Genomic DNA, 13,638 nt, shown 5'->3' on the forward strand with positions numbered 1-13,638 from the left:
AAACGCTCAACACTAAACGCTCAACGCTCAACGCTCAACGCTCAACGCTCAACGCTAAACGCTCAACGCTCAACGCCAAACGCTCAACGCTCAACGCTCAACGCTAAACGCTAAACGCTCAACGCTCAACGCTAAACGCTCAACACTCAACGCTAAAAGCTCAACGCTAAACGCTAAACGCTCAACGCTCAACACTCAACACTAAACACTCAACGCTAAACGCTCAACACTCAACACTAAACAATCAACACTCAACACTAAACAAATCCTAATCTCTCCACTGCTTCTTTCTTTGTCTCTCTTTGGTCATTGGCAGTGTAGTGGTAAAGCACACACGTAAGCTGCAGTAAGCTTTTGTCTCCTCTCGTCTGGATTATTGCAACTCTCTGTACACTGGAATTACGGTTAGTGCAGACTCATGACAGATACACGGCAGTGCAAACACATTACCTCTATTCTTGCTTCTCTACACTGTCTACTGGTGCGCTACAGAACTGATTTCAAAACACTCCTACTAGTTTAGAAATCTCTGAACAATCTAGCTCCATCAGATCTTACAGAGCTTCTATCTGTACACACTCCCTCTAGGAGGTCATGTGATCAAGTGCTACTAGAAGAAGAAGAAGATGAAGAAGCCTTTATTTGTCACATATACATCCCAGCACTGTGAAATTCTTTTCTTCACATATCCCAGCTTGTTAGGAATCCGGGGTCAGATGCAGGTTCTCAGATCTTATTGAAGTTTAGGAGTGATGGTGCTTTCGCTGTGGCTGGAATAAGCTTTAGAATAGTCTGCCTTTACACATTAAACCTGCTCCTACCTTAACCATTTCCAAATCCAAGCTGTAGAGATGGTTTTAAATTTGTTATATGATTGTTATGTAACAACAGTTATAATGTTAGTTTTTTTTACTGATATTATTTTATTTCTATTTTAGCTTCTGTAATTATTGTTGTAAAGCACTTTGGTCAACCTATGCTGCTCTTCATGGTGCTATATAAATAAAATTGACATTGCCATTAACATTAATAAGTCAATAACTCAGGTACAGGAGTGTGAGGGAAGCCCTCCTTGTTTACAATACGTGTTCCACTAGCACATGAGCTGCCAGTGAAAGAGCTAGTGCGTTGTTTCTGACCTTCCTTCTGGTCTTGGTTTAAAGATTTGTGATTTCTAGCAGCACTATGATGTGAATCGGCTAATTCCTAAACTATTCAACACATTCATTCAGTTCCGCACTTCTCTTGTTCAAGTCTCTTTCTTGTCCCGTTAATTCATTCACCACTTCCACTTCTCTTCCCTGTCCTGCTTGTTCAGCCCTCTCAATCACTCCTCTTTTCTCTGCCGTTAATTCATTCTCAGATTCCACTCCTCTTCCTTGTTCCAGTTGTTTATCCCTCTCTTCTTCTTTTCTTTCTTGTCCCGGTTGTTCTCGTCCTTTTCGTTCATTCTCCTCCTCCACGACTACGTCTTGCTCTTCTGCTCTTTCTGGACCTTACAAACACATCCACAGCAGTTTATTTGATATTTGGTCTCATTAACGGTCATATATCTGACATCTCCACTCACAGTATTCTTGTCCCTCATTAACACCAGTGCTGTAACCAGGATCCAGATTTTAATGAGGTCTAAGCTGTTGTGTGTAATTAATGGAAATGATAGAACTTGCATAGAATATTTTTTGGTTTGTATATTATTTTTATTAAAATGGATTGTTCTTGTTGAATAAACTTATGCAAAATGAGTAATTAAGACAGTAATTAATAATATAGAGTTCAATAGAGTGTCTACATCGTAACTAAAGCAGAGGAGAGGCAGCTCATCCTCGAGCCCTCACCCACTCACCCAATAAACGCCTGGTGGTTACCGTAAAACTCAGTGTATATACCCTCTCTAATATCTACAGCTGGTCTGACCTTTTTAACTTGAGGTTACTGGATGCCAAAGAGTCATCTCTCTCTCTCTCTCTCTCTCTCTCTCTCTCTCTCTCTGACGCTATTATTTGGTTTGGTTACTGTAACCAATGCAGTTTGTAGTCTAGCTAGCTACATTTCTCTGAAAGAAAGCTTTAACGTTGCAGAGATACTAACATACTTTAGCTAAATAATCAGCTTTTCTTGTCAGGATTTTTATATCCTTTTTTTTTGGTACCTACTCACCTGCTCTTGGTCGTTTATTCTTTTTGTCTCTGTTAAGAAACCAGACGGCCAGCAGTAAAGTGATGAAGGGCACACATCGGATTGCAAAAATGACGGGTCCGTTCTCATAAACTTCTTCAGCGTCCCCTGATATTGAAAAACAGAGCTTTACACACTAGATTCGATTAGTTTAGATTCAGTTTTATTGTCACTGAGCAGAGTGCAAAGCTGTGAAATGCAGTTAGCTAAGCAGAAGAGCAAAACAGCAAGTCACTTTAAGTGTAACTTGCAGAGGAAATGAGGTAAGTTGGCAGAAAAGTGCAAGTGACGTGCAAATATGTTATCAGCAGTACAAATGTTATATAAAGCAGGAACAAAAACCCAGTGCAAATGGCATAATGTGTGTGAATGAGCATAGAGACATAGATTACAGTAATGAATACAGCACAGTACAGTGAACAAAGGTGCAAACTGGAATGGAGGAAGTACTGTGCAATCTGTTTAAGGTTAGTCCATGTGCTGAAGGAGGGATGTGTATGAGAGTATGTGCAAACTGTGTAATGGTACAAACCACAATGTAGCGGTTAGAGGATGGGGATTAGCAGTGTTGTGAGGAGTTCAGGATGGTCCAACATTAGTTTTTATTTAATCCAATTCCAATACAGTTATCAGGTTATATTATTATATCAGTTACCAGTTAAATTAAGTATACTATAACAAAAGACAATGAAACATGTGTGAACATGGCGGCGGGGGGTTACAGATTCAAACATGGATTTCCCACACACCTAAACACACGATCTGTTGGGATTTGGGTTAAATAAAAGAATGGATTCTTCAATAATAAGGATTAGCTTTTTGTTTACCAGTCCTTGATATGTAAAGAAACATAAGCACATATTGGCTCATGTACAACGCAACAGTGGGCACAGCAGCTCAGTTCCATGTTACAACACTATACTACTGTAAATACTATTCTACCGTATTAACACTACTTTATATACTGCCATAGACACTAATATAAATACAGACATTGCTTCATTCACATATGTTCATATATTATATTAATTTTACTGCACATACTTACATACTGCATATATAAATAATTCACTTACATATTGTATTAGGTGAGGCAGTAGAAACTGGTTCAGTAGTAGTAGTAACAGGCTCTGGTTGAAACAATAGAAGATCGTATTAATATTAACAGGTAATTAAACGCTCAGCCTTATAAAAAATATTAATACGTTATCTGAGTTAGTCTAACTCTATCATACTATAGATACTATAATATTAACACTATATCACTATATACTAACACTATACCCCATAGATACTACTGTATACTAACACTATACCCCTATAGATACTACTGTATACTAACACTATACCCCTATAGATACTACTGTATACTAACACCATACCCCTATAGATACTACTGTATACTAACACTATACCTCTATAGATACTACTGTATACTAACACCATACCCCTATAGATACTACTGTATACTAACACTATACTCCTATAGATACTACTGTATACTAACACTATACCCCTATAGATACTACTGTATACTAACACCATACCCCTATAGATACTACTGTATACTAACACCATACCCCTATAGATACTACTGTATACTAACACTATACCCCTATAGATACTACTGTATACTAACACTATACCCCTATATATACTACTGTATACTAACACTATACTCCTATAGATACTACTGTATACTAACACCATACCCCTATAGATACTACTGTATACTAACACTATACCCCTATATATACTACTGTATACTAACACCATACCCCTATAGATACTACTGTATACTAACACCATACCCCTATAGATACTACTGTATACTAACACCATACCCCTATAGATACTACTGTATACTAACACTATACTCCTATAGATACTACTGTATACTAACACCATACCCCTATAGATACTACTGTATACTAACACCATACCCCTATAGATACTACTGTATACTAACACTATACCCCTATAGATACTACTGTATACTAACACTATACCCCTATAGATACTACTGTATACTAACACTATACTCCTATAGATACTACTGTATACTAACACCATACCCCTATAGATACTACTGTATACTAACACCATACCCCTATAGATACTACTGTATACTAACACTATACTCCTATAGATACTACTGTATACTAACACCATACCCCTATAGATACTACTGTATACTAACACCATACCCCTATAGATACTACTGTATACTAACACCATACCCCTATAGATACTACTGTATACTAACACTATACCCCTATAGATACTACTGTATACTAACACTATACCCCTATAGATACTACTGTATACTAACACTATACTCCTATAGATACTACTGTATACTAACACCATACCCCTATAGATACTACTGTATACTAACACCATACCCCTATAGATACTACTGTATACTAACACTATACCTCTATAGATACTACTGTATACTAACACTATACCCCTATAGATACTACTGTATACTAACACTATACTCCTATAGATACTACTGTATACTAACACTATACTCCTATAGATACTACTGTATACTAACACTATACTCCTATAGATACTACTGCATACAAACACCATACCCCTATATATACTACTGTATACTAACACTATACCCCTATAGATACTACTGTATACTAACACTATACCTCTATAGATACTACTGTATACTAACACTATACCCCTATAGATACTACTGTATACTAACACTATACCCCTATAGATACTACTGTATACTAACACTATACCCCTATAGATACTACTGTATACTAACACTATACCCCTATATATACTACTGTATACTAACACTATACTCCTATAGATACTACTGTATACTAACACTATACCCCTATAGATACTACTGTATACTAACACTATACCCCTATAGATACTACTGTATACTAACACTATACCCCTATAGATACTACTGTATACTAACACTATACCCATATAGATACTACTGTATACTAACACTATACCTCTATAGATACTACTGTATACTAACACTATACCCCATAGATACTACTGTATACTAACACTATACTCCTATAGATACTACTGTATACTAACACTATACCCCTATAGATACTACTGTATACTAACACCATACCCCTATAGATACTACTGTATACTAACACCATACCCCTATAGATACTACTGTATACTAACACTATACCCCTATATATACTACTGTATACTAACACTATACTCCTATAGATACTACTGTATACTAACACTATACCCCTATAGATACTACTGTATACTAACACTATACCTCTATAGATACTACTGTATACTAACACTATACCCCATAGATACTACTGTATACTAACACTATACCCCTATATATACTACTGTATACTAACACTATACCCCTATATATACTACTGTATACTAACACCATACCCCTATAGATACTACTGTATACTAACACCATACCCCTATAGATACTACTGTATACTAACACTATACCCCTATAGATACTACTGTATACTAACACTATACCTCTATAGATACTACTGTATACTAACACTATACCCCTATATATACTAGTGTATACTAACACCATACCCCTATAGATACTACTGTATACTAACACCATACCCCTATAGATACTACTGTATACTAACACTATACCCCTATATATACTACTGTATACTAACACTATACTCCTATAGATACTACTGTATACTAACACTATACCCCTATAGATACTACTGTATACTAACACTATACCCCTATAGATACTACTGTATACTAACACTATACCCCTATAGATACTACTGTATACTAACACTATACCCCTATAGATACTACTGTATACTAACACTATACCCCTATAGATACTACTGTATACTAACACTATACCCCTATATATACTACTGTATACTAACACTATACTCCTATAGATACTACTGTATACTAACACTATACCCCTATAGATACTACTGTATACTAACACTATACCCCTATAGATACTACTGTATACTAACACTATACCTCTATAGATACTACTGTATACTAACACTATACCCCATAGATACTACTGTATACTAACACTATACTCCTATAGATACTACTGTATACTAACACTATACCCCTATAGATACTACTGTATACTAACACTATACCCCTATAGATACTACTGTATACTAACACTATACCCCTATAGATACTACTGTATACTAACACTATACCCCTATAGATACTACTGTATACTAACACTATACCCCTATAGATACTACTCTGCTATACCAGCACTATACCACTATAGATATCTATAGGAAAAGGAAGTGGTAGCTCAGTGGTTAAGGCTTTGGGCTGACCGGAAGATTGTGAGTTCACATCCTAGCACAGCCAAGCTACCACTGTTAACCCTTAACTGCTCAGCCGTATCCTGTCTCAGTTGTAAGTCACTTAGGATAAAAGCATCAGCCAATTGAGCAAATGTAAAATGTGCTATACTAATGCAACATCACTATAGACACCAATATACTAAAACTCTAGCGCTATAGATAGCACAATGCCGATGTAGATAAAACTTACGTTCTGTTTTGGGTGAGGTAGCAGAAAGTGGTGTGATGGTAGAAACAGGCTCTGGTTCAAACAATAGAAGATAATATTAATATTAAGGTAATTGAACCCTTATATCAACATATACTAAAATCATACAACTGTCTATATATTTTTTTTTTTTACCATACTAATACTATACTGTACATCTAGTAGATACTACTACTGGATATTATATTGAAAACATACCAACATGGATATAGCTGTACTAACAGAAAACTAGACATTATTAACAGGAATAGCAGAAGTATGTGAATCTGGTCAGAGTTAAAGTAAGAAAAACCCAGTCATTCTGCATTAGTGCACTAGTGCTCCCGTTTGGCCGGTGTGTGTAACTGCTGTTTAAATGATTGTGTGTAACCTGGTGTTTAAAATACGCCTCAATTCATCCATGTTACTCAAACAGAAACTGCAAAAAAATACAGCAATGTTTTTCTGTAACCAGGTCCTGTGTGGAGGAACAGAACATAATGAATTATTTCTGAGATACTTCCTGAGACACTTATGTCATGAAACGTCTCATTCAGGCTGCTTCTACTGTTCTGCTGTTAATTTTGTAACTTATAAGTCACAATATTAGCTAAAAAAGTTTGACATGATGCAGTTTTATTCAGTTTATTCAATTACATTCATGTTAAACTAAATTTTGACTTTTTATGCCCTTATAGTATTCATGTATTTTCATGCATTTATAAGAAAAACTGCCATAATGACTTTTGATCTGTTTCTTAGTGATTTGTGTTATTAAACATAATCAGGCTTAATCTTATTCAGTCAAGCCTTATAAAGTGATAAGTTTAGGAGAAACACACTAACCATTTTCCGCCTGGTATGTGATGTTTGTCCCCGTTCCGGTTACCTTCAACAGATGAGGGATGTCTTGTGTAACTACACATGTATAAACGCCTGCATCATTTTTATCGGCGTTGTTTATAACTAATGTTGAATTGCTGCCGCTGGGTTCTGTAGCAATGAGTTTGTCGGTTTGATTAAATATAACTGTGTGGTAGTCTTTAAACCAGTTCACTTTTGCTCTGGTGATGCTGATGTTCCAGCTGCAGATGATCTGAACCTGCTCTTCTTTCCTCAGCATGAGTGTGGACGGAAACTGACTCACAAAAAAGGAATCACTGGAACCTGGAAGGGGGATACAAAGGCTCAAAATCCAGATAATAAGAACATAACAACCTCAGAAACACAAATAAGGAGTCAGGTGAAGTGAGATATGTCTGGAGTTGACTGTACAGCTATACAGATATAGAAATAAATCTATTTAGCTGTTTAAAATAACGTGACTCTGACCAGGCAGGTACTAAGGCTGAATGAATGAACACTGTAAATGCTTCACTCAGCTCTGCACAGGTTTGTTAAAATTTATGTTAATTCTCGTGCTCTACTTTGTGTTGGGCCGTACTGCACCGTTCCCATGTTGATTATTTTCCTATAACAACATCATGTTTTCTGATCACATTTTCTTTCTCATGTATCATTTGAAGCTGAATGTGACAGTGGAACTGAGACCCACCTTTTCAAAAACACCTCCTGACTCTTCGAAAAGCTAGACTTGTAATTCAGTGCGAGTAATATTTCTTTGGTTTTTAGTCCCTTATGTAACACATATTTTACTGAAATATGATAAAGTTCAAATGCTACAACAGTCCTAAATTATCAGTGTGAAAAATAGTAGAATAATCAAGGCTTGGGGTCGCAGAAAATGTCCATTTGGGTTCATTTGCACAAAAACCTTGGCAACGTTTGATTTAAATGTACATTTTTAGAGGAATGGTGTGTAGTAGTACTTTTGAAATGATTGTGTGTAATATCTATATTATACAATAATATTTAGTCCATTATCTTGATGATAATAATTCTGTAGTTTTTAATTTAGCAGAAACTATATATAATATTTAAATACTTAAGCTTAATGGACTAAACATTCAGAGCCGAGCCGAGGATATTTTTAAAATGCATTTTTTTAACAGTGCTGTACAGTGAAGGCAAATTACCTCACGTTGAAATAAAGTAAAGTAAAACACGTAAAAGAAAAAGAAATTAAAAAAACCAGAAATATAACATACTGCGAAACACAATTCGAGATTGAGGACAATACACCTACATATACACACTGAAACACTGCAGATTTTTACAAAGTAAAAACGATAAAGAAAAAAAAAAGATTTAAATACTATCGCAGATCCATATCCTAATGCTATTACTACTAATAATAATTAATAATCATTATTATGCCTCAATTTAGAAGTGGGAGAAACTAATAATAATAATAATAATAATAATAATAATGATAATAATGATAATAATAATAATAATAATAATAATAATAATAATAATAATAATAATAATGATAATGATAATAATAATAATAATAATAATAATAATAATGATAAGAAGAAGAAGAAGAAGAAGAAAGTTCCTCACAAATAAGAAAACCAATGAATTCCAGTGCGAGTCTAAGTGCTTGGACCCCCAATAATGCGTTATTTATGTTTTTCATATGATTAATTAAATTTAGATAATATCTAATTTCCAAAAAACAAACAAACAAACAAAAAAAGGATCAGTATAGATTAAACCTTATGCGAGATTATATGTATAATTGTATGTTCTCGGACTTACCACAGTAACAGGAAACGAAAAGCCCCCAAAGTAGAACACAGAGATGTTGCATGTTTGAAAGCCCATGACACTCTGAAATCACCCAGCGATATCACACACACACACACACACACACACACACACAGCCTTTCTACACCATGTAGACCAGTAGATATAATGCAAACACATTCACAGTGACACACTCAAAAACTGGGTCTCAAAGCTGACCACAAAACAGGGTGTCTTGTTCAAGGCTGAGTTTTGTTCCTGTTTATCAAACCCTTTGAACACACCAGAAAAAAACTAGCTTTTACTTCATGTGCCATCAAGAATGAAGATTTATTCTAAGGACACGGAAAGAAACAGGAGCATCAGTTGCAGAGCTTTTTTTAATCGTTACTTTGGGTATAAAAATACCCAAAACAGTGCTTTTCACCACAGGCTGCTTCACACACCACTAACAAAGCAACATTTCTTCTGCTTGCTGTTTCGTGTTCTCTCTGCCAGGTCATTGGCAGTCTACTGATACTAGCATATAAGTCAGCTGCTGTTAATAACTCAATAACTTGTTTCCACTTCATTCTCACCCCTCCTTTCCTTTCCAGCTGACCCGGATGGGGGAAAAGAACATGAGATGGCACAGATGACTTCACTCTGGGGGGAATGTAGAGGAGTGACGGCAGCAAGCGAGGCTGCCTGTGCATCGAGAGACGTGGTTTGGGCTGAAGAGTAGCTTGGGCAGATAGCCAACGGCTGTGAGAGCTGCATCAGAATCAGAATGAGCTTTTATTGCCAAGTGTGCTCACACACACTCACACACACACACAAGGAATTTGACTTGGTATGAAGCTTCCAGACACACATACCAATAAGATGGCAAGACATATAATAATAATAATAATGATATGAGAGAATATCTAACACTGACACAATAGGCTGAAACGGAATAGATATATGTACAGATATAATACAGCTATGTGCAAGGTGAAGGCCATGGCAGAAGCGTTAAGGATATGTGTACAGGTAGTAAATTAAAAAATTAATTTACATATTGCACAACAAATTGTATCCACAGAGCGGTAATACATTAAGAAGAACCTAGAAGTAGAAGGAGTTAACTGTTCATGAGGGAAATGGCTTGTGGGAAAAAGCTGCATGAGGTCTATCCGGATATTTCTGCATCTCGTGAGAAAGGTGGCACGCACACTGACTTGGTCCAGCACTCCACTGACACCAGTACAGCAGCCCTGATTTCTCCTCTCGCTTCATCATCATCCACTGGAGAACCATCAGCTGGCAGAACCAAAGGTGAACGAGACGATGACAGCAGGAGTCACTGAGCCATCTAATGACTAGTAATGCTAGTGAAGAAGAAGGATGGGGGTTTGCGGTTCTGCATAGATTACCACAGCCGCACAATTCCACCACCAAGCAGGACTTCTACCTGGTACCCTGCATCGACTACGTCCTTGACTGGGATGCAGGTCTGAGGGGTTCAGCTCCGGGACTTGTGCAGTGATTATTAGTGGGTGGCATGACGACAGCGTTCACCCTGGGAGTGGGGGTGTAGCTTTTCATGGTCATGCCATTTGGGGTATGTAATGTCCCAGTCAACTTCAAGAGCTAATGAAGCAGGTGCTGGCCAACGTGCTGAAGGAACACTGCACTTGGACGACCTGCTCATTCATGCTCTCAGTGTTGATGAGGTGTTCATATACAGTACTGTGTAAAAGTCTTAGGCACCCTATTTTTTTTAGTACAAACTTATTATAGATGTTTATTTTCTGACTTCTACATTGTTGATTCAGTACAAAAACATTTTCGATTCCAAACATTAGTTTTCCAGCACAAAAGGAAATTACAGAAAAATGAAGTTACAGAAGTTACAGAAAAATGTTTGTATGTCAGTAAAGAAAGCAGCAGATTCCATAAGAGACACTTTTCAGATAAAAACATAATGAAGGCTGCTGGGTTTCGCTGCAGAAATAAGAAGCAAGTCGACAGTCAAAGTCTCCAGAAGAACTGTGGCTGCTTCTGCAAGATGCTCAGTAACACTTCCAGCTCATTTCCTTATAAAACTGCACACACTGCACCTCAGATACTGCTTTATTTATTTAAAGTGAAGGATCGTCACATTAAATACTGACTTTGTTTCATTTATTACTGTTTACTGCTCTTTATAGGATTTTTTAATGTAGAAACATTTAATTTCATTATTTTTGAAGGCATCTTTGCTCTACAGCATGTCTCTGCATGTGACTAAGACTTTTGCACAGTACTGTACTTCATAGAAGTATTCTCCAACCTCAGATCATGGACCCAGGCATGGCATCCAGCACCTCCAGGCTGGTGTTAGTATTGCCTGGGCAAGGTAGCTGCTTCATCATCAACATGGACATGAGTAAGAGTGGAATAGGAGCAGCAGTGTCACAGTTGCAGGGTGGAGAATACAGAGTCGACCTGAGCATTGGTGGCTGGAATTAAGCACTTCAGGCCATAGCTCTACAGCACGCAGTCGACCTGTGCGCAGACCATGCATCCCTGACCTGGCTGCTGCAGTGCAAAGAGCCAGAGAAACCAATAACGAGCTGGATCACCACTCTGCTGGTCTTCTGGTGAGGAGCGCTGCCGTTACTGTGAGCATTTGACGTCTAAGCGAGAGCAGTAGGAGAAGTGCGCAGCAGCAGAGACCACACTGACCCGCAAGGCTCTTCAAGACTTCAGCAAAGAGCAGCTACACCAGACGCAGGAACCTCGAGAGACACTGTCCAGGACCGTGCTGTCCTTCATCTTTGATGTTGATATCTGTGTTATTTTAGATTAAGTGTGCTTTGTGTGTTTAGTAATTAGTTTAGGGTTGTTGGTTTTTATTTTTTCAGTATGAGTTATACTAACATATTATTTTGTGTCCAATCATGTCCAACATCCTCACATAAATAATGGGGTTTATGGCAAATTTCCTATCCCTTCTCTCTCTCTCTCTCTCTCTCTCTCTCTGTCTGTCTCTCTACTTCCTTTTTCTCTCACATTGTTTCCTTTTCCTCCACTCGTTTCTCTATTTTCATCTTTGGTTCTCCACCTCCTTCCTTTCTTTTTATTCTCTTTTTTCCTCTCACTTTCTTTATTGCCCTCTTTCTTTCTTTCTTTCTTTCTTTCTTCACTTTTATTTTAAACCCCCATTACTCTATGAAACATTTCAGACTGTTAGGTTTTTCACAGCTTTCAGAACATGTTTCCTGAACTGTATGTTCTTTATACTAATCTGTTTTTCCTCATCTTTCACCTTCAGTTTCTTGCAAGTGCAGTGTTTCCTTTGATAAATGTTCACTTAGTTTCATTTTCAACCACAACTCTCCTAACTCTGTAGGCTGATCAAATCTGTAAGAGGTTTGTCTTTCAACACAGAACTGTCTGTGTGTCTAGTTCAGAATTAAACGAGTCTGCTTATTCCACCATGAGTCACTGTGCAGGAGTTACAATGCTGCAAGCCGATCATCTTTAATCCCTGCACATTAAGGTGCTCATGGCATCCTGTCCATCCTGTGAATGAAACAAGTGCTTTAGTTAATTCAGCCACAAGATGCCGTTAAAGTGCCTTTTACACACCGCTCCATCATGTCGCTGTATTAGATCAGTGAGTGTGTGTTATTTTATTGTTAATATTACCATATTCTGATTAGATAAGTAAAGAATTAAACATAATGGGCTGTGATGTGGATTAAAGGAAAATAATCCACGGTTTGGTGTTATTATTATTATTATTATTATTATTATTATTATTATCATCGCTGCCCTGCTTGGAGACTTCTTTGGGCCTTCGAGTTTGGTTAAAGTGGTGCTATTTAATGCACACTCAGGAAATAACAAGGGTTTGTCTTTACCAAGTATCATCACGGGAAAAAAATGGATTTTTTTCATCTTAACTGAAACTTGGCAGGAACAAAATGCTGGATTTCAAAATACAGTATCAACCCTGTGTCTGTATCGAGGTTACTTCATCTGAAGTCTCGTTTTGAGTGTCTCAGCTCCGAATACTTCTATAATCAGCACAGTTTGCAGGCCTCCAAGGACAAGTGAAGTTTTTATGTCTGCGTTTGCTGATCTGTTGTCTATTTTGTGTTCCAAGATCCAGAGCATTCTTATTTTGAGAGACTTTAATATTCACATTGACCAAAATAACTGGGTTTTAACTGGGGACTTTCTGTCATTACTGGAAGATTTCAGTCTTTCTCAGGTTGTCAGTGGTCCTACTCA

The 13,638-nt window shown here is 37.1% G+C and overlaps 1 protein-coding gene across 1 annotated transcript; it reads right to left on the reverse strand.

Annotated features, from left to right (window-relative positions):
• Positions 1 to 145: 145 nt before the first annotated feature.
• On the reverse strand, positions 146 to 9,587 carry LOC117597186 (uncharacterized). The gene is made up of 6 exons (XM_053233567.1): positions 9,406 to 9,587; positions 7,588 to 7,908; positions 6,745 to 6,795; positions 3,255 to 3,308; positions 2,161 to 2,286; positions 146 to 1,495 (listed from the first exon to the last, which is right to left on the reverse strand). Exons 1-6 carry the CDS (start codon positions 9,455 to 9,457, stop codon positions 1,212 to 1,214), a joined length of 888 nt encoding a protein of 295 aa, XP_053089542.1. The 5' UTR covers positions 9,458 to 9,587; the 3' UTR covers positions 146 to 1,211.
• Positions 9,588 to 13,638: the final 4,051 nt, after the last annotated feature.

This window comes from Pangasianodon hypophthalmus, chromosome 4, assembly GCF_027358585.1.
Source record: "Pangasianodon hypophthalmus isolate fPanHyp1 chromosome 4, fPanHyp1.pri, whole genome shotgun sequence".
Classification (NCBI taxonomy): Eukaryota; Metazoa; Chordata; class Actinopteri; order Siluriformes; family Pangasiidae; genus Pangasianodon; species Pangasianodon hypophthalmus.